The 23,435-nt window shown below is 35.2% G+C and overlaps 1 protein-coding gene across 2 annotated transcripts in view; it reads right to left on the bottom strand.

Moving 5' to 3' along the window:
* Positions 1–23,435, bottom strand: part of EXOC2 (exocyst complex component 2) — a 125,119-nt gene that overhangs the window by 53,602 nt on the left and 48,082 nt on the right. For both annotated transcript variants that reach the window (XM_008927525.4, XM_018076880.3), the window contains exons 10-15: positions 23,151–23,253; positions 20,022–20,140; positions 8,348–8,473; positions 4,710–4,834; positions 1,414–1,482; positions 988–1,145 (exon numbers count right to left, since the gene is read on the bottom strand). In XM_008927525.4, coding sequence (XP_008925773.1) covers positions 988–1,145; positions 1,414–1,482; positions 4,710–4,834; positions 8,348–8,473; positions 20,022–20,140; positions 23,151–23,253 — 700 coding nt within the window. The remainder of the gene's footprint in view (positions 1–987; positions 1,146–1,413; positions 1,483–4,709; positions 4,835–8,347; positions 8,474–20,021; positions 20,141–23,150; positions 23,254–23,435) is intronic.

Below are 23,435 nucleotides of genomic sequence, written 5' to 3'. Positions count from 1 at the left end.
TGTTAAATCAGAAGCTTTCCATAAAACTTAGTCAGAATAACAAATTTCACATGGAATTTTTTTTTCTAAATGAGTACAGTACAGATAATGTGACAACAGACTTTGAGAAAGTGTTAAACAGACTTAACAACAAGTATATATCACTGTTAGGTCCATCTGCACTAAGTATATCTATAAGTGGCTATACCCCTTTCTTCATCTGTGCTTTGCTTGTTACCTGCTTTGAAAACTCTACATAAAAAGCACAGTATCATATGCAGATATTACTCAAGTTTACAAAAGATAATGACAGTTCTTGTAGCCCCCTTAGACAAATGGAAGCAAATTCTGCATATTAGTGCGATATTTCTAATTAATGAGATGCATATTACTAATTTTATAAACAAATATAATGATAAGCAGAATGACATTATAAGCAGGAATATCACCTTCCATCAAACAACTGTAATGGTAAATTATGATCTAAGAATGATACAGTAGTCAGAAGCATGATATTTTCAACCATTTTTGCAAAGATGGGAAGATGTAGCAAATGAAGCAAATAATTGCTTTCTACCCTAAAGAATCAAATCCTGTTTCGTTCATTGAGTGTCTATGCTGTGCCAGGCAAATATTTTACTCCAACTTTTTCACCAGACACTAAGGGGAAAAAATGAATATACTGTTATGTAATAAAGCTATATCATAGAAGATGTCACAGATTATTCTGAGTTGGAATGGACTCTCAAAGATCATTCAGTCCAACTCTTAAGTGAATGGCCCATACACGGATCAAAGCCACAACCTTGGTATGATCATGAGACATCAGTAATTACACTTGTACACAGAATCCTAAATTTGCCATAAGAAATTTTTTTGCAATCCTATTTTTGAAAATGTTAACATTCTCACAACTCAGGGTATTTAACGCAATGAACAAAACGTTTTGTCTCAAAACACACGTATTCCAGGAATAGCATGTTTTTGTAGGTCCACTGATTCATTTACCTTACAGTTTGGATGACATGCGTTAGCCACTGGCCAGAAAGTTCAGATTTCATCTCCCAGCCACCATACTGTCTTAATTCTCCTTCTCTGAGGCTGAATGGAAGCAAGGCTCCACGGATAAGTTTTACCAGAGAGTGCATCACTTCCTGAATCATTTTCTGCATCAGAAGATGGGAAAGAAAAAAAAATCAAGGAAAAAGCTCTACCAATATGCTTAAGCAGACATGTACTTGCTATACATAAGAGCTATGAACGCGTGATTTACAGGTGATTACACATGGTAGAGAGTATAGGAGAAGGAGGCATAAAGGCACACAAATGATTAAAGAAATCTGATTTTCAAGGTGGTGACACTAAAGTACCTTGCTATGAAGGACAACTGAAAGAAAGTAAGGCTCTCCCTGCCACATCTGCCCAACTACTTACCTTGAAATCATTTTGTCTTTGCCTAGCGTTTTTCTTTGATCTCTCCATTTGGCCAGATTTTTCAGCAGTCTTGTGAAAATGAGAAAATTGAAAAGTGTAAGTCTCTTATAACCACTGTTCAAATAATTCTGAAAAAGGGGGTTTCGAAGTGAAGAAGTGAAAACTGATGAGTTTATGATGCAATTATAAAAACTAACCCATGGCATTTCAATAAGCAAAGACTACATATATCTCAATAAACTCTACTTACTGTAGGTCAGAAAGCTAATGTTTAACTCTAAGGAACAATGTGTACTTAAGACAAAGTCAGAGACAAGCATAAGAATAGCTAAATACAAACTTCTTGAGGTCAAAATTTTGTCACCACAGTGCTAGAGAGAACTAAAGAATGTATAGTCCAATTGTGCATTAGGTTTATATAAAAAAACCTCTATTTTTTCAGCATGGAAGCTGACTAGAGAAAGACATCAATGTCAAGTACGAGATAATTTTTGGAATGAGGGTAATTTGGAATTGCAGGATGTGAGGGAGAGGGTTGAGGGGGGGTTTGTTTGGTTTTAGGAACAGTATTTTGTGGAAAATTCTCTTTAAATAATTCAATTACTTGTAAAAGAGTCTCTGCAAAATAAGTGACATCTTCACTGTCAGTCCTCTGAAAACAGAAGAATCTGAGTACACTTTGCATGAAAGTTACACTTGAAACAAAACATGCTTTGACTAGTAGTCTTCCGGTTTGTAGTTCTAGCCTTCTGTGGAATCTACTGAGCACACAGTAAATTACACTGACAAAGTTATTTCAAATACCAGGTTAAGTGCAGATACTGTGGAATTTTAGTTAGAAAATCTCCTGGTTTATGCTTGTACAGCAACATCTACTGGACAAGAAGTGCAACAACATGACAAGAGTGTTCTCAAAGGGAATCAGCTTGCTTTCAAGTAATTAATTTGAAATGCTATATTTTTCAAAATCCCTCTAAATTAAAGTACTTAAGATTTTTAAGGTAAAATAAATAATTTGAAGTGAACAAAAATTAGAGAAAAATAAAACTATTTAACAGTTTTGGAAAATACATAGCTATGAAAATATTGTACTTTTAAGCTCTGAATTATATGGTTTCAGACAAGGAGAACAACATTCAAGTTATTGCTGCATATAATTCCCAATTCTTTCATCTAAAGCTTTAAAAAGAAAATAAGCTGTATTCCTTGAAACCTCAGATCGCAACTTAAAATTCACAGTCTTTTACAGCTGGATTTAACAGAACAATTCATAGATCTTTGATATCTTCTTTTTTCCTTAGTGGTTTTGCTGAAGACCAATCTTAAACCTTTCCTGCACAGACAGACCAAAACTATCTTGTGGTAAGATCAACGGTTACTCCTCACATATGTGATTTCACCTAAGAGTGATTCAAAGAACTCAACTTTTCAAACTGCTGAAATACCACATAAATTTTTAACTGACAATATTTTAAGTCATTTTTAACCTTTCAAAAGTAAAAAGAACAATTCCCCCCCAAAAAAACCCTACAAACTGAACAAGAGAAGATACATCTTGAAATTGATATATGGAGATTTTTCCTGTATTTTTAAAATGTCTTGAAGACTTGAATAAGCTAACTGAAATAATCCTCTATGCCATTTTTCACAGGATGCTTCTGAAAAAAAAAAAGTAGCAATCACCTCGCTTCCTGAATAAATAGCAAGCAATGTAGTAAAAGAAATTTCTTCATGGACAATTAAAATCTCTACTATTTCTGATAGAAAAACATACAAATTTTCAGTCTTGAATGCAAGGTGATCACAGATAGTATTAGGTGTTCTAGAAGTCTCCTAGTTTATGCCACCCCTTGTCTCACTCATCCTTAATTGACTGTGGCACGCAGAACACAAAGGAGGAATGAAGGATACGATCCCTTCTCTCTCCCCAAGAACTTGTGGGGCTTCTGTAAGGACCACGGGAGCAGAAGAAATCAAATGTATGTGGATTCATTTCTCAGCAGCTCAGAATTTGGCCCTAAGAAGAGGAAAACTACCTCTCTTGTTTTTTTTAGTACATTGAAACAATGTTTTGTTCAGGCATGACATAAGATCACTACATTTTCCACTTGTAGTCATTTTCATAAGCAGAATTTCTCAGCCTTGTTTACAGTTCAAGTCTGTTTTTCTAGAAATTGCTTTATTTTTCACTGTACACAGAAAAAAAAAATCACAGGAACTTAACAGGTGAATTTGTAAAGTTCGGTTTTCAATTGTCTGTCAAATAAAAAGGTTGTCACTTCCCTTACGAAATTATTTTTGTGAAAGTCAACAGTACTAAGGTTTATTCTTGATTCTACTTCCTTCACTGAACATTAGGTGTAAATGCTGTATCTTTCTTTTATCATGTAAAATGAGGATCACAAATAGAATCGATTTCACTGGAGCTATAACGCACTGTAAAATGTGTTCATATAAAGGGCTATAAATAGTGGCATTAAATAGAATGAATGCTTGATACGTTAATTCTTTAGTTAAAGAAATGGAAAACGAGAACATAAGCTTCCAAATGTCCTTTTTCCAAGGCTTTTGTTTCATTTTCTACTAAAGCTGCAAAGAATAGTAGATATTATGGCTGCAGTTCTGTTTGTAGTAGAATACTGTATGCACAATGATTTAAGAACTGAAATAGTGTGTATATAAAAATGGCATGTGTCATGAATCACTACTTTTGTTTTTCCCCTGCTTCTTGGATTATCAAGATTATATTTACATGATTTAGAACAACCAGATAACCGGAGCAAGAAAGACTAGAAGCACAGGTGATTGCAGCTGACTGCACTTCCAAACTGGACTCTCTCTAGTGTGTCTGTGAATACTACTCTGGGCCTTGGTCATTTTGCAACCCTGGTCTCCAAGTTACCCTCACTTCCAAACACTTAAAACTCAAGAAATGAGTACTCCTTTTCCAAAGAAAGGAAACAATATTTTTCTGTATGACTCTGTCTTTTACGAATCTCTATCTTTCATGCAATGTGCTATTTCTTCAGATCACCAATGAAGGGCCAGCTATGAGTAAGAGGTGACAGTACAGAGATATAGAGTCCAGCAACTAGAACACAGACAAACACAAAGACACACTCATACAACCCCCACCATCAGAATTTGTAGTAATTCCACTGTATGCCTACATTCTTTTAAAAATAAAAATAAAAACCTCTTATTAAATTGTCTTCTTCCAGTGAAATATAATACTTCAAACATAATTATTACAGACCTTTGTTACTTAAAACTCATTTATATAGAAGAGTCCATACCTCACTGAATAAACTTCCATTCACGTAAGAAATCCAGAGCTTCCAGAAGTTGGGCAGCTGACTTACAACGAGTTTTGTCAACTTCTCAACAAATATAACTTGCTGAGGAGCTTTGTATCGCCAAGCTAAAAAGGGGAGAGGAGATGTAAAAAGCAACATTAAAAATTTTACAAATAATAACAATGTGTTTTTAGCTTGCTGCTGCTTTGTATTACATGTGACTATAGAGTATATATAAAACTTTTCAGATAGAAAGGAAAAAATTTAAAGCCTAGTGCATATATGTGTACAAAATTTGTATACATACAAGCTCTTTCGTCTCTTCTCACATGCTTACAATATTTTAGCACTGTGACAGTATATATAGAATGGGTTCTTTGCAGGGGTGTCTAAGGCAATCAACCTAACAATCCATTCAGTCTTTTGCCTTCAAACCATTCTAAAAAGTAAGGTTACATGAAAGCAATCAAGATATTAGAAAAGTTTCAAATGAAATGTTGGCAACAGGTAACTTTTCCCAATTTCTTTTCCAATGGGGTAAATGGAGATTGTGGGGGGAAAGAGGGTAAAGAGAAAGCTGAACAGTGGCAGAAGAAAAGCACTAATATACACATACATAAAAAAATAAAGTAAACTTTGTGAAATATTCTTCTATAACTATCTGTGATTACAATCATTTAACAAAATAGGCTATCAGCATAACAGTGATAAGAGACTTGTATTTCACCTCAAGAATTAGAATCTACTTTAGAACACCTGGAGAAAGAAATCACAGATTTAAAAAAAAAAACCACCAAAACAGCCCAAACCCCCACAAAACAAAATAAAAACACTTTAAAATGCCATGTTTATTGGTGTGAGGCTTTTTTGTGTATAAACTCGGGTCTTCTACAAATGATAAATTTAAAAATGTGGTATTATCCTACATAACTCTGTGGAAGTGCAGAAAAATGTTGCATGAAATAGCATTTTTGTATTTACTTTGCTGGAGAATACTGCCTACAGAGAACAGGAATTCACCAGTTAGGCAAAAATAGCTCCACATTACATAACTAGCAGGCTTCACTAGAGCCTCACTATTTTATTGTGTTGGTAGACAGTCTTGAAGCTCCTTTAAGTACATCATGCCTTCAGCAGCATCCATTTGTCAAGATGCAGGTCAAATACTGGTCCATTTTTTCAGCGGAGAAATAAATGTCTGCACTACCCAAAATATTACTTTTTCTCATGGCCAAAAAATTAAGGCAATCTGGATTAGCATTTGAAAATAGTATCACAATGAAGCCCAAAATTTGGAAAGAGGCTCTGACATAACTCAAGTGCAACTGTGCTGATTGAGATGCATCTGTTTAGGAAGCATGAACACTTCAAAGTTCAACTAGAAGAGCTCGTGGTGTGGACGCAGATAAGATACTTTCGCCAGCTTGGTTTATGACTGTCAGAGAACTAGTCTAGACCCAGTGCAAGAAATACTATTATTAACATAAGCTGTGCCTATGTCAGGAAGCTGTGCCAACACTCCTATAGCAGCAGAGGCTCTGTAATGTCTACAAATCCCAAGTTCTAACCAAAAAATTTCTATTCCTTCAAGAAACCATTTCACCTTTGCCAAAAGCCAAAAGCTAACCCAAGGAACCAGGGATGTCTGATTGTAACTGGAAACATAGTGGCAAGATTTATTGCATCTTTGAAATTCTTTTCTCCTCCAGGAAGCACACTTTAGGCTTAGTCCCAAGCCTACAGAAAGCAGATACTTCCTAGGATAAGCTATTGCACATCATAACAAAAGGTTCTGGCCAGAAATTCAGGATTTTTTACTTTGCTGCTAGAGAAAGCTCCAATCTATATTAAAGCAAAAATTTACTTTAATTCCATTTATTCTATTATAATCTCTGCTATAACAACCTAAAGATGAAACTAGAGCTATTGTCTGTTGTTTACAAATTCTCATGAACATATGCTCAAGCAAGAGCTGAATGTTACATCCATGCTGCAGTTTTGAATTCATAGTAATTTCTTCTAACAATCTCTTGGACAACCACTGTCAAACACATTGGACAAAAAAACCCAAACACACCAAAACAGTCCAGAGATGCCATTCCTCAAATCTACTAAAAAAAAAAAGATCCACAAGCGACCCAAAACCAGAGCACATCATGGCACATTTGGAATGGCAGCTCTTGCATAGGTATTGGTTGGTTTTCTTTGTCTCTGCACTCAGAGAAGAGCAAGGATGGCAGAGCTTCCAACTGCTCCTTCGCATGCATCAGTCATGTGCACCTAAGCACCAAGGAACTCAACTTGGAGGTAAATCATTCTAACTGTAGGGTCTTTGGGGTGAATTATTATAGTGCTCCAATCCTTACAGTTTTCCTTTGAATCTTCGTTTAAACTGGTGGCTACAGAATACACAAAACTTGCCGAAAACTTACCTTTACCAGTTTGTAAGAGATAATAGATCCATAACTAATACTCTAAAAGCAAAGGTAACTGATTGAAGCAGAATTTCCTGCCATACAAGTCTCTGCTCTTGCAAGAGAATTCAAACAAGTTAAAAATAAACTGGATTTTGGATTTGTTTGCTACATTAAGCGTGGCACGCATATTGTTAGTGGACGGTATTCAAAAACAACCAATAATTTACTGTTTTGCTTTGTAAGACTTGTTAATCAACTTCATTTGAGGCTTTGGGATGAGAAATGACAAGGGTAACAGTAAGACAGTAGTGTAATTATTCAGTATACAAGTATATTTTCATTGAAGAGTCTGTGTAATTCACTTTTTGAAAGACAATCATTCAACCACAAACTGTGACAATATAATTGTCTTGTATGTGCATGGCAGCACAAGAATGTAGAATTCTTATTATTCTTCATTCTACGTTCTTGAAAGATTCCTTTCCCTTCATTCCTCTTTTTGGAAGGAACTCCCACAACCATATTTATAGATGTTTTTTCAAGGAAGTTGACAGAACGGGGAGAGGAGTAACATCAAAGCAGACCAAACCCAGAAATTTCTTCATAAAAACTTGCTTTCTGTAAAACAGTACTTCAGTAAGAAATTATCTATTCTGTGAAAAACATGTTTTCTGTCTCCTGTGATGTCACCATTGAAAGACTCCTGAGATGAAGTTGTTTGGAAAGGGTGTTGAGGACACTTAAGACACATAAGGACTCAGATGGTTGTGGACAGACAGATTGCTTGAGCTTAGTCACACACTTTGTTTCCCTTTCTGGGTCTGGATAATTGGAGAGCCAGATATGTGAAGTCACATAAGGTGCAAATGCAAGGAGAACCATCTTAGCAAACATGCAAAAGGTATAAAACTAGCAAAAGGTAGTAGGCCATAGGTGGCTATGCATAAAAAAAAATAATTCTGGTTTTGTAGAAGAAAGACTTTTATTATTTTAACTACATTTCAAGAAGCAAATTTTGACTACGAATTGCTCTTTGCTTGCAAAAAACACAGAGGACCCCTTTAGTAAGCAACAGTAACATACGAGAAGAAAGACTTGTATTTGGTAACAAACTAAAACAAACACACAGGGTTTCTGGGTTTTTCTGTGTTTTTTTTGGCTACACCATACACTGGACACTGGGGTTGCAACTTTGATTTTTCAAATAAAACAGATGCCTACCATCATCACGGCCAGACTGAAAGCTGCTGCCCCTTTTCAGTGAAGCAGTTTGACTGAGATGGCCAATTGGTGGTGGACGGACATCACTTTCCAGGTCTAACATGGGGCTGTGGAGCAATGAATTGCCTAGAGACAGGGGAAAAAAACCCAGAAGTTAGAATAATTTTGCATATTAGTTGACATGAAATTGCATGTTGCATGTGGAATTCTAATTTAATTTACTGATGCAAAAGTTATCTTACAAAAACATTCTTAATCTTGACTGTTCACATATATTAACACAGTTCAATAATACTACTACTGATTCCTGTAGCAAAGCCAAAACCAAAAGTACCATGTGGAAAATACCATTCTTTGGTCTGTATGTTTCTGTGTTTTTAATTAGCTGATGAAAGTTATGGATAAATATGTATTTATGCATTTAGTGACACAGCCCATGCTTTTTTTCTGGTGTATGTTCTAAATACACTTTTCAACAGCAAAAGTTTCTTGTGTGTCCAGTTGAAGCAGTTAAAGGCAGAGTGTTCAACTCTTATTTAGCTGTTTGACCTCTACGGAGTTCAAGTATAAAGAATCCATCCATCATGAAGCAGATGAACTAATGGCACTGTATGTTTGCATGTGTCTGTAAAGCACCCCTTACTTATCTACAAACCCATAAAATATTTTCCAGTGTATCAAACAATTTTTTTTTCTTTGGGTGCCTCTCCATATGTAGGTCACTACTTGCAAGCCCTAAGCAATGATTTAATCTGATGGAGGTGGATACTTGGAGTCTAACATGCATTTTGGAAAAACAACCACATAAGAATAATGCTGCTTTATGCATTTCTCACAATAGATACATTTCTGAAATTATCCATCAAAAATTATTTCAGCATTGCCCAACTGAGCTGTAACAACTAAATTTAAATTGATCACAATTCACAGAATTATACAACAGTCCAGGTTGTAAATAATCTCAGAAGATCATCTGGTCTAACCTTTCATGGGAAAGGGAACCAAGGTGAGATTATCTAGCACCCTGTGCAATTTCATCTTGAAAAACCTCCAGTGATGGGAACTCTAAAACGTCCTTGGGGAGGTTACTTCAGTGATTGATTGTTCTCATGGCAAAAAAATCCTCTCTTATATTGAGATGAAACTACTCTGAAAATTCACACTAAATTTTGTAGTGAGAATCTTAGCATTTGAGTTTATATTGTTGATCTTTTCCAGCGATACCTACATTCATTTAAAATAATAGGAAGGCCACAGAGGAAGAGCACCAGCTGTAACACTGCAATACTCAGATTCAAGAGTAACACAAAGTAAAAAGGTCTCAAAGCACATTTATTTTAAATTTATGCTGGTGTCAGACTAGCATGGCTGAAAAGATATACCTAGTCATTTTACTTCAACAGCTGGGTCTTAAAGAGCAATACTAAGTATTGTGAAACTTATCACAAACTTCCAATAGGTGACAGTATTGGGTTTTAGTTCATTTTGAAAGAAGTTCTTCCTCCTACAAAGGCCTTTAAAGAAATGTCCTGTGGCCTTTCTCCGTGGCATTGTCATTACCAAGATAACTGTTGGTTCCTCCATTCTTTTTATTACTGTTCATACTATAAGACACCTAAGTAAATAGATCCAATTTGCTACATTGTTCACAATTGTGATTGACACAATTAACTGACTTGGTGAACCCATCCTTTTTATCTTTAGGCTGTGTTATGATTCTAATGACTCTAACTCCTGCACCACTTATTAAACACAACTCATATTTATGATATCTTTAAAACTGATGAGTTTTCAGAACACAGAATCCACTGCAGTGATTCAAGTGTATTTTCCACTGTCACCACAGATAAGATCTACAGTGAGTTTTAACAAGAATTTGTGGAAAGACTTTTCCTTTTAAAAGAACTAAAAATACAAACTAATGAGAAATTAAAAAACTAAAGTTTTGCAGTAATTGACATCCATGAAAACAATCCAGCAACCTTACAGAATGAAGTAAAACCAAATCAACTTGATTCCTTTCCAGAGTAAAAAACCCACACATTCAATATCTTATAGAAATCCTACACAGAATAAAAAGAAAATTGTAGAAGACCCTCAGAAATTCAGTGTCTCTCATAGTTCATGGGCTTCCAAGAGCATTTGACTGAGATTCAACATATCCGCATTTTATTTGGGGGGTGGGAGGGGAGAAAGTATGCCAAGAAGACCAAGTCAGAATTGTCACAGGCATTGCTATTTAAAACATACATTATAAAAAACCCCAAACAAACAACAACAAAAACAAATAAAGAGTATAGCAATGTTATTTTCACAAAAATTATAACAAAAAAGTTAATCTCTCTGCATAGAATTTAAGTTCTCAGCTTTCAGACATCTTGATAATATGAGGAATGTCTTGTAAACAGATGGTCTCTAAAAATGACAGTGCCAATTAAACCTCAGAATTAAGAAAAACAGACACACTTACCAAAATATCTTAATACGAATTAGTTCAATTAAAACCATTTGCTCAAGGTATGTGAAAACTTGAAAATTCTATATTGCTGCTGATACACTAACCCCTTGCAGTCCAAATGATTTATGTATTCACCAGTAACAGAAAACATGTAAAGAACACTTTTCTTGTTCCACCAGAAAAACCACATCATCAGTTTGCAGGCGTACCAGGAAAAGAAAGTTTAACATGAACTAATTTCTTAATTGGTTGTCTAGCATTACAAGCAAGTACAACACAGCAGCAGGGAACTACAACAGCTCTTATACCCTCAGGACTAATAAACATCTGGACTACATTAGCGAAGCTGATCTTGCTTTCACCCTACCAGAAGATAGCGCTTAAAGACTGCACATCAATGCATAAATCTTGTAAAAAAAGTGAGAGTTAACTTACAAACAATTTTTCTTCTATCCCAACTTGTTCCCTCTCTGGAGCCAGCAGCTTAAATTTAGCAGCATAATGTAATACAATGAATTAACAGTAGTAGGGACTGTAGACAATAATATTTATAAACCTAAATAAACTAACCAAATAGTAATTTACTGCCCATTCACTATGTGATTTGTGTACTATTTTTACATTCCTAGATCCTGAATATAGGACAGCAACAATCTACAGTTTCAAGAAATTAACTTTTTACTGTGCTAAAAGGTTTTAAGAAGTATAAACAGCATGAACAAAGTATTCCTGGTAGATCTCTACTTTTAAATAATACACTGCATCTTTGAAGTTACAAAAGTAATTTTTTCCAAAATACAGCATCTACATGGAGTGTATATGTCAGTGACTCCAGTGCCAAGTATATATTTAACCAAGGAAACACAGGAAAAATAAATGTACTACATTTTCTTCTTCTACCAAACAGTCATCACAAACCATAAGTATAATTAATGCCTTATTACATTTAAAACTGTACATTCACAAGAAGATCAAATACAAAATTTTAAGGAGCTTAAAACTGCCTTAATTTTTTATTTTTTTTTTTAAAAAAGTACAGGTTTTCAACTTTTTGTACAGGTATTTTGAATGTGTACATTCAGACACTGCGTGAAATAAAAATATTTCAGCAGTTTTGTTCACATCTCTTCTGTTCTAGCACAGTAAGATCTCACCAAAATAAGGATCTAGAGAACAAAAAAAAAAGCACAATTCTTTTTGATGTTATTTATCTAATTTGTGTTTTCGTTTTCTATAAATCAAAAGTCACCTGTGCTGACTCCTAATTGCAGGCTTATCAGTACTGGAGTTACTAGAGGGTTCTACTGTTCCTACAGCACCTATAGCTCATGTACAAACCTTGACACCATTTTCTGGAATGTTACCTGCATGCTCTTTGCATGCAGCTGTTACAACCTCCATTAAAAAGATGACTAACATGAAATTTGCCTAAAATAAATTTTTCCATGATACGCAAACCAGTCAATGATATAAACTTTTAAAAGCTGCTTCATTTTCATATTGTTTAACTATTACTAAACTGAGAATAAAAATTGTTTTGCAATATCTGACGCTCCACAACTCTGCCTGTTTTTTTTCCCCTTGCAGTCTGGCAGGTGGAAGTTTTTCTCGTGGGAGTCACACGCCTCTTGAATCCCTTCTGTAACCCACCTCAGCCACTCTGCAATTCTGCCACTCCAGTGCATAATTATGTGACATTCAGTAAAGCTTTTTACAAAAGCTGCTAGTGATCAGGGGATAATATAGTGCCAGTACTTTCTGAAGTGACAAAGAAAATTTGTTAACAAGTGACCAACCTTAGGTTAAATGATTTTTCAGTGAGATTTTCCATGGTAATTCAAACATTTGTCATTACACAGACTTGTTCATATACACCATATATATGAGAAATATCAAACTAAAAAAAAAGACCCTACAGATGTGCAACCAGGTGAATACAGTTACTGTATTTTCTCATCCATTATGTATCTTATAGTGAATTTTCTCACAGGCTACAATAGTGAGGGAAGGCTGATCTATAGCCTCCGGACTCTCTGAAGGGCGGCAGACTTCCTTACCAGCCTTAAACACCTTTGAACATTTTTTCCTGTGCACAGCGGGCCCTTGTCCTGTGCTACAGCCTGACCACCCACTGTTGCTTGCTGACCAAACACACAGTGCCTGGAGCCTGCACCGACACAACCAGGATAAGATTCCTTTCAAGGACACCACATTGAGCATTTCAATTTGTCTAGGCAAGAAATTAGGCAAGCAGGAGAAATTACTGAAAAATTAACCTGCTCAACAGATGAATGACTGCATTTTATTCTTTTTCTTGAGTACTTTTTCTTTCTAACATTACATTTTATAGGGATTTGACACTTCTAAGAGATCAAAAAGAAAATGGGTTGTTTTTCTAAAAAGAAAAAGACATGGGTGTAGAAGATTAAAATTGATGCACACAAAATATGTTTTTGGAATACATTTAAAAATTGATGCTTTTTTTTAAATCTTAAGGCTAGTCTTCATTATAGAAAACATATTTACAATGAAACTGTTTTCCAGTTTACCACAAAAAGGGTAATTGGGCATATCCATCCTAGTGGTGTTCTAAGTATTTAACAGCCTAAGGATAAGGCTTACTGTCTGTCCTTCAGGCCAAAAAATACTGAAGCAAGAGCCAAATACTTCAAGTTTAGCACATAAATAAAAATTATGTCATTTTACTAGCACTAGCTCCAGCGGACATAAAAATCATCAGCACCTTTCAAAACAACTCACTTCAACTTAATTGCCCAAATAAGGACTTAAAAGGCTAGGGTGGACATAAAAGTAAAATTCTGGCCACTGAAGAGTTTCACTTTACCTTCAGAAGATAAGAAGAGTTTCACTTTATGTTCAGTAATACTAATCTTTTAAATTTTGATTGTAAGCTACCTGTGCTGCTTTTTAATCACAGTATTTACTGTCTTTATAATACTTAAGTATTATTTAAAATAATATATAAAATACGAATGCCCCCTGCACTACTAATCAAGTCAGCTTCTACTAAAATTTCTAAATAGCACTAAAGTTACAAATATGGGTGGTAAAAGAGGAAAATGATTCCACTGTTAATTTTTGCATTGATCAATTTTTATTCTCTCTCTCTTTTTTTTTTTTAATTAATAACCCATTAAGGGTTTGCTTGACATCTGCTGTCAAAAGGGTATTTCTGCTATGGACAGGGGATGTGGTTTAGACATGAAATGGCTCCCAGCTGCAAGAATTCTTCTTCCAGATGTACAGTAAGCAAAGGCAATGGAAGAGAACCAGCTGCTAGGATAACAAATTGAAAAGGCCCTTTTGACACAAGCCTTGCTGGCCTGTCTGATCTAACAAAGATGGATCATTCATTGCAAGGTGAATAGAATCTCAGTGTGGCACAGAAGAAAGAGCAACATGGTTTAAGCATACATTTATCTCCTTCACACTACGTACAGCTGCTGCTACTCTGGCACAGAAAAACCCTGCATAGTTTTTTACAATATCTGGAGAGCTGTGCATCGTACTCAGCTCTGCAAAAATAATACTTTTTTCCAGCAATAAGAACTAAAAAGCAAATAAAAATCACAGTGACTGAACTAGCATATTCCTGTTTGGAAAGCTGGCTTCATTTTCGGAACTTTAATAGGTTGAATATTTTGCAACCCAAAAGGCAGCAAAAAGATCACACCACAACCATATCAGTCTTTTCATTTACAGTTTTAGTTTCTAATGGGTATTAACAGGTAGCTTATTTGCAACACCATTACATGGTACCTACCTCACAGATTTAGGTCACTGAAAGAATTACCATCAAAGGTATTGGCAAAAGTTGTTTTAATATGAATTTGTAAAAGTGTGACCTAAAGTTTGCAACAACCTGTTAGGAAACGAAGGCTTTCTCAGCCAGTTTGATGAAAACTGGATGGGAATCCTCATCCATTTTAGTTCAAAGGATCATGAAACCTACTAAGCCACTATTAAAGTCTAAGCAAACAACCACTGGCCACACAGAAAACAGGCTTAACTTCCATAGCTTGTATCCCTGATACTCACATTAAGAATTCCGTTGCTTAACTCATTTTGGCTATCTGCCCAGTACCCCAGGCAAATTTTAAACTAAACCTCATTTATTTACATTTATTTTCATGTCATTTTACGTCATTATATTCTGCATGTTTCCTGCACTCAAACAAGTCAGTCTGGGAAGCATAAACCACAGTGAAAAACTACAATTATGTCCTAATGATAGAGGAATTGCAAAATAAAGTTAAAAATTACGAATATGTAAAATCTTAATTGAAGGAAGCCATTTAGTATCCAGGTACCAGACTTAAAAGTCCCTAGACTCCCACAAATCATAAGTTTAAAGTTCAGAAGCAGCAATTCAGACTTTAGCCAATACAAGGCATAAAAAATACTAACATACAATTCAGTTTATAATTCAAATATCTCTTATTAGAGATTTAATAAGTACTGTTTTGAGTGAACATATGCTCTTCTCTGTTAACTTAATATTCACGGCCTGAAAAAATGCTCTTTTTCCAGTCTATTCAGTCTCAAGCATCTCCTTCTCTCTAACATATCTACATACTAAGTAACTGCAGCAATCTCTATTTACCTACTTCAGGTCCTTCCAGGGGACAAAACCAGCAGGATGTGACCAGATTCATAAAAGGAATTCATCTATGCTTCAGGAAATAACTTCATAAAACACAATAAAAAAGCACAACTTTCTATTCAATGAGTAAGGCAGATTAACTTTTTAAGTTTTTTACTTAATGTAACAAACCTACATATTTACATCAGCAGACCTAGAGCTCCAGTCAGTTGCACATGGGTCCCATATCTACAGCTGCACCTTTAATGGAAGAATCTGACCACCAGAGAAGCAGGAGAGTGGCTTAATATAAGGAGAGGAGCATGGGAGCTTTATGATTTGGGTATACCTTGTACTGCCTCACGCTTTTACTGACTTTGGCTATGCTATTTGGTCTCTTTGTCTTGGCTACTCATGCTTCAGAGCAGGAGAAATTCTGATCTGCTGTCATATCTGCATTTTCACTCACTCCTTAAAACCCGTGGGCTTGGATTCAAACAGTTTCACATAATATGAACATCATCTGCCTGTACTTTTTTACCTCATAATTGAGGAAGGTCTGCTATGGCTACAGGGAACAAGAAATAGATAGGCTAAAGGCAACAATGGGTGAGTAACAACAGCCACATCTTAGCACATAACGAAATGTTAACCTACATAATGCAAGACTAATCAGCAAACCAACAGGGTTGTTTAGACTGAGGGGAAACAGTATGTTCACATGCATACAGAGCTATTCCTCAAGAGAAATAACAGACTCCAAAGCACTGCTGTAAAGTACATCACACACAGGACTTGAGAGAATCCCCCATCCTACTTGTAGTCACAGAAATAAATGCAGCCAATTAACTAATGATCAGATTACTGCATCTATTATGATTAATAAATGTCTATTAAAATCAAAGGAAAGATCCAATTGAATAATTTGCTGTTGGTAGTTGTCAGCTTTTTAAGTCACACTGCCAAATTATTTGACAAAGCTTGGCACAGCTTGATATACCCTTTCAGTTTTTAGAAATAGTATTAACACAAGTGGGATTAACTGAAAACAGGCAGCATTTGAAACATGCAAGACTTCTGCTAATCCCTGAAAAAAATTCTGAAAGAGAACTCCAGGATCATTACAGCTCTGTGAACTTGCCACAGTTTCTTCTTTCCGGTTCCATCAGAGATTGTTCTATGTTATGGCACTATGATACTTTGTACTTTCAGGACATCATTACAACTGCTGAGTATTTATACAAAGTGGAATTAATCTCTAGTAATATCCAAGCACAGAGGTTTGTTTTTTAAAAAAACTTTTCATGTTATAGTACTACTGAGACCGAAGGATTCACACACTCAGATGAAAAATAGATATAAACCCAAACCAAACATTTATTTAAATACATCTCTAATACACAATTTTCTGATAGCTCCTTCCAACAGCATCTAAATTAGCTCACTCTTCTCCTTCAACTAGGACACCCTTGAAAGTGCAGCTATTAATAAGAGGACAATTATTAGATGAAGATCCCACAGAGGATATAGAAAACTAGATTTAATTCTTGTCAGTATTGGGGATTTTTCCTGACTACCATGAGTATTGGTCTGGATGAGATGATATGTCACCAAATCTCTTACAGAAGATAGGAGAAGATGCTATTTCTGTATAAGAAAATGAAATTATTTCAATTGAGATGACTAATGAATGAGTCAGCCTTCTAGCTATGCAGAGACAACTGGAACGATTCTGTCCCACAGAATACACTGTTGGCTTATCATATTACTGACTAAATTTGGAGTACATTCTCCTCAGAATTCACTTAGGATTGCGATAAAATAATCTCAAACTTAACCTCTCCTTCCTGAACACATCATGGCCAGCAAATAAATTCTTTAGAGAATATTTACTATTTGACAATCAGCTACAAAGATCCTGTCCAGAATGCCTAATGGTTTTCAAAAAATAAAAAAAACAAACCCCACAACTTATCCAGGTAAGAAATAGCAAGAGACTCTTGTCTAATTCCAAATGCACTTCAAGTAGTAAAATTCATGTGTAGTGACTCAAAGCACAGTTCTGTTTGAAACCTAATAAAATAGCAGCAAAATGCTTTGGCACAAGCTCAGTTGAAAGCTGAAAAATTGTGCACAAATGCAAAAATGGATACAATCTGCTACTGAGGTTTAAGTTTACTACGCTGAAAAGTTTTGATTTAGGCGATTTGAATGCATACATTCAGTTGGCAGAAGAACTAAGGTAAGAATAGCCAGAAATAGTTGGTATGCTCAAGGTGGATCTATAATTGCTGTCTGCTTATTCCAGCATATGCAATATGAAGACTGCCATCTGCTAGAAACCATTTTCATTACCCTGTCAAAAAGGGAAACCTAGAAAAAAATTTAATGTCCTTCTCATTGGAGAATCAGCTTTATGACTCACCTCTTCCTTCAAATGCTTGATATACAAAAAAAAAAAATCTTTTTAGGAAGCCGGTATTAAGTGGAGGAATTAAGTGTTTGAAAATTAATTAATATTTTCTCTCAAAAAGAGTCTATGAATTTATGAACATATAAATAACATTTGTGACTTGTTGAAATTGATTATATGCCCCAAAGTCTTGCATAACAAAATTGATATCCATGAATAAAACCCCACACTTTTCCTGTTTGAGAAGTATACATCTGTTAAAGTAGATTAAAATACATTCCATGTCTCTGATCACAATCAGCATTGTTCTACTTGGCAGTCAAAACCAATCTTTCTGAGTTTTCTTTTTTCCATCTCCCATCTGGTGTATGCCAAAATTAAAGATCTATGGAAAGGAAAAATCAAGCTTAGCAACTTTCCTTTGTCCTACTAGGTACTAAGTGAGAAGTTAAATCAACTAAGATTGAGAATTTTAAAATCTGTACAAAAACCTACAATCAATAAGGACCACATAGAAGGCTGGAAGAAAGCTATTGAAAGTTGATGAACTTTTTAATAAAAGTCATATTAGCATTTCTTTCATACATGCATAAAATACTAACTTATTGATACATGCATTTACTGGGCATTCAAGTTTTTTAAATTCCCTCTTTTGTGAGCCAAACAAAGCTGCTAACATAATAGCCCCTTTGAAAGTAAGGCTGAGGTAAGCAGATTTGTTGCAAGAAAAATACCAAAAAGGCTGAGATTTTTCAAGATAAATCTAGGAATTTACACATGTTTTCCACTCATTCACTGGAGCCTGCATATCAAAATTATATAGACTACCAAAACAAAAGTCTCGAGCACTAAGTATCTTCATGTCCTTATTTTTCTAACTAAGAAGCTGAGAGATGCCTATACAACAATTTGCAAGCAAGAGGAGAAAACTTAGAATTATTAAACATGGCTGTTTTTTTGCTCCTGCTAACTGTATCTTGAGGCTGGTGGTGGTGTCTCAGGGTTTTGATGAGGAGAGAAGACAGGGAGGTTCTGCAAACGTTCTGAATTTTGACTGAGAGGCCAGGAAAACAATTTGGTATTCCAGTTGGTTCCACTGCACTTCACACCGTGTAATGGAACAAAGATAGCCAGTGCACACTTTTAAGCTAAAACTTACTGATGTTGCTGTCATATGTGATGCACCCTGTGAACTCTATACCTAATGTCACAACCTCTGTGATGGAGTTCAAGCCTCCTGCAGCAATTTTACAGCACATTTCTGCTGCAGCTCCAAATCAGTAAAATTTTTGCGGTTTCTGAGAATAAAACACCTTATTTGGTTTGGGATATGCATGTACTAACACTGTATGTGGGAGTTACCTATAAGCCAAGGGACGCCAGATTCCAATATGCCTAATCATTTCAGAACTAGCAGCAAATTCTGTAAGACTTCTTGAGAAACAAGGCACTGCTTCTAATTTTCTAACTTGAAAATCCAATTTTCAGATTTTACTACAGATAGGTCAGGCCAACAGCCTTACACCTATTCTCTTTTGTCTCTTTTGTTAACATATATGCTAATGTTAACTTGTAGTTAAGTTGCTGCCATACCTGAAAGCAGTACCTACTTTGAGGAGCAATGCTGGCAAAGACATGACTATGTACTCATATTGGTCTTAACATAACATTGTCTAAATATCCCATTTGTCGAGCTCACAGATCTGTGCCCAAACACTGTAACCTGAATTTTGAAACTGCACACAAAGAACAAGAGAATACCATATTATCATTCACAGCATATCAAGAAATGACACATTATTCCACTGTGCCCGAATTTCCTGTGTATCTATTTACCAACAGCATGTCTTATGACAAAGAAATCTAACTGGCAGATTCAGAGAACAATCCAAACTTCATGTGACCTCAAAGAAATATTTCCAGAGGACAGTAAACTACAGATAAATGATTGAAATTTAATGTTTTTTCCATGTAAAAAGCTTAGAAGTTATAAGTCAAACAAAAAGAAAACTCCAACTGCTGTTTTGGTTTTATAATAGAATAAAGAAAAAATACAAGTCAGCATTCAACTTTGTAGGAAGCTATCAAAATTGATGGGAAAAAACCCAAATATCATCTGTACTTGTCAAATAAAAGGCAATGCCAAAGTCCTAAATGTCAAATAGATATATATATATTTAAAATAAAAATGTGTCCTTGCCTTTTTGTTCTTTAACATAGCTCTCCTTACAGTTGTGCATGAGCTGCAGAATCCACTGATGTTGAGCACCAATGCACTGCCAAGCTGGGTCCCCAGGCGCATGAAGATCAGAAAGATATCTGTAAAACCCAGTCCAAAAATCACAGCTCTGACTTAACACACTGAAGGCCTCATTAAAATAGACCTAAGACGTACTAAGAAATATTTTTTTCTACATAATTTTAAAAATTCAAGAACAGCTGTTAAGATGTGCTCATACCCACTGCATTCTCCCTTCCTCATTTAATGAGGCAAAATTCCACCAAAAAACCTTATAGAAATAAACAAAACCATATATTGTTAATATCATATTAATATGCATTTTCAGTTGTGCCTCGAGTAAAGTATGTGGGAAACCAAACTATCTGCAAGGTTGCAGTTTAGTGTTTCATATTTCACTTGGAACCAGTGATGACATCTCAAGCACATAAAATATGGTATTTTTCTTCCTACTGTATATGTTCTGATTGTATCATCATGCAATCTTAACAAGTAATTAGAGAAAGAATTAATTTCTGGCAGGTCATTAATTTTAGCACATACATGCAACAAGCAAATGTAACCCGAACTACTGGGTTAGCTTTTTTTGTTTGTTTTGGTCTGGTGTTTTTATGCATGCACATGGTCTGAAAAAAAGAGGAGGGGGGAGAGATTACGAAAAGGATTGGAGCTTCTAATTTGCAGAAGCAAAACACCATCTGTCTTTAGGGAGAGAGGAGTATTAGAAGTCAGCTGCTGCGGTTTCAAAGAGAACACTGAAGGAATATAGTCTAATGTGTAGCATTCAAGACTATCTAACAACAGTACTTTCAAAATAGTACTTTCAAAAATAGATGTAGCTGCTCTACTATTTAAGGCATTCCATTATATTCTGCATTAATGAGATGCAGAGCAGATTAAAAAAATTCAAGAAGCTTAACATGAAGTATACTGATATATTACCTCAAGCAGTGCCGGGAATGTTTTACTCCCTCACAAAAGCTGTATTACTACAATAATACCTAACGTTAATTATGACTGTGTTGCAAAATTCTGTCTTTGCCAACTGTCTGCAGTGCTTGAACAAAAAATAAACTGTCAAAGTAGGATTGGTTGGATGGATGAGAAAATTACACAACTAACCATTCTGACAGGGTGACATTTATTGATTATGAGCTCAAGTCCTTCGTCAATGCTAAAGGGACTTCAGTCTTCTCTTAGGCACCAAATAAAATAACAAAATTATCACTGGTCTTGAAAGAAATATACCTACTTGGCTGTTAAGTGCTATGGTAAACTATTCCTGGACCGTATAAAATAATTAACAATGTAAATACCATAAGACAATGAGAGGAAAACATGAACTGAAGCTTAATTATAAACATTGAATATCTGAGGGAGAAAAATCACAGTATTTCAGGTCTTGCTCAGCCTTAGACTTCAGAGACATACAAAACAAATGTATCAAGGAAGAAAAAACATCACAAAAATAGCAGGGTTTATCCAAACAATTTTAAAATTAGGATTTTGTTAATTTCCTTTTAGCTGAAGTGCTCTGAAGAAAACTTATTTCACACCCTGCCTCCAGAAAATTTACACTAGTATAGCCACCTTAGCATATCTACAGTAGTGAAACTAATTTAATCATTTTGTAGGCTGGGATTCTGTCAATTTATTAGAACTAAATTATTCCACATTTGTTCACTCCCTGCTCTCTCTCATTATATTGTTCTACATGTGGAATACATTTGGTAGTTACATTAACACAGTCTATTTTAATGTAGACCAGGATGCTTTTAAAGATTCAATACTTCAAGGTAAGGGGCTAGCAAAAAACTAAAAAGCAACCAACCCAAAAACTAAATGCACCACAAACCCAATCAAGAAACAAAAAAACCTCCAACCAACCAAAAAAAAAAAAAAAAAACCCGAACAAAATCCAACTAGAATCAGCCACATGTACAACTACGATTCTTTCAAAGAATCCTTAGAAAAGGTAAAAATGGCTTAGATAAAGCAGTTGCTCTTTATACTTTTCAAGACTGACAGAGAAAGGAAATAGCAGTGACTTATTCATAGACAGAAAATGCTTAACTATTCATCTCAAAACACAATTCCAATAAATAGGCAATATTTATAAAGTATGCAAAAGCATGAGAAGCACTCTACATAAATGCACACAGGTCATTGTACTCAAACTCACATAACATAAAGGGACCTAAGATACCAACACTGCACTTGGTCCTATGTGACTGGGCCTGGTGTGCACACAAAACATTGAAGACCTCGTGCAAGCGCCAGAATTTTACAAATGCTTCCCACAAAGCACATTTAGTCCACATCTTTTAAGGTAACTGAAAAAAGCAGTGAAGTTGTCAAGACACACTAGGAGCCCTAGCAGCATCCATGCCTCAAAAGCTTTCTAAATAAAGCCATCAGATGTTTCAGAGCACTCTAAAGTTTGGCACCAGGCACCATAAGATTCACATCTACCAGCAGGAGGTTCGTCCAACTTGTCTCAGTATCCCTACAAGACACTTTGATATCAGTTTTGTGAAAAACAGAAAATCTAGAAATGTTAATGAAAACTGGGGAACCAGTTCATGTTCATGAAATATGAAGTAACTTCATTATTTAGCCTGAGCAGTAAAAGAGCCAAATTCGAATGACAGTCTGGATTAAAATCTCCCTGTTATCTGACTCAGGATGATTCCATTTCAACACCAGCCAAGCTAAAGTGTAAGAAAAATAAATAAGGAATCTATTTTGAGGCATGCGAACTGCAAGTAATCATTTCAAACATAGCTTGCAAATATGATGCTTTAGAGAAAGCAACAGAATCTAAACATGCCTTAAAGATTTAAAAAAAATTAAATTCAAAACTCAATTATGCTTCATTGTTCTCATTCAAGAACTGTTTTTCAGTCATTCAGTAAAAAAGTAACATTCCATTGCCATTGTTTATATAATCATAAAATCTCAAAATACTCTACTTACAGCTTTAAAATCAGTATTTAAACCACAGTAAAACTACTCACTAACATATTTAGGAAACATTTAAATACACATCTAACACCATATGTCTGATGAAGGCACCAGTCAAATGATTACCTTATATAACGTTTCTGATCATGCAATGTTGATGGAGTTTCAAGCAGCTTATCCAACAAAAGTTCTCGTAAAGCTTCAATTCTGGTTTCAACTTCTGCGTAATCTAGGAGTAGGGAGCAGAAACAAAACCAATGTGTCCTTCAGCAGGGCTATGAACTGAAAATTACATTATTTTCATAGGATATCAGACACTTCTGGAGTTAACGTGGAAATCAATATAATTCATTTTATAATAACAAGCCACATCTGAACATTTTGTACATGACAGTCCTACAAAACCCAGAA

The sequence above is a fragment of the Manacus vitellinus genome, unplaced genomic scaffold (assembly GCF_001715985.3).
Source record: "Manacus vitellinus isolate BGI_N305 unplaced genomic scaffold, ASM171598v3 scaffold_33_pilon, whole genome shotgun sequence".
Lineage (NCBI taxonomy): Eukaryota > Metazoa > Chordata > Aves > Passeriformes > Pipridae > Manacus > Manacus vitellinus.
The sequence above is the reverse complement of the archived record's forward strand: the minus strand, read 5'-3'. Positions and strand labels throughout refer to the sequence as shown.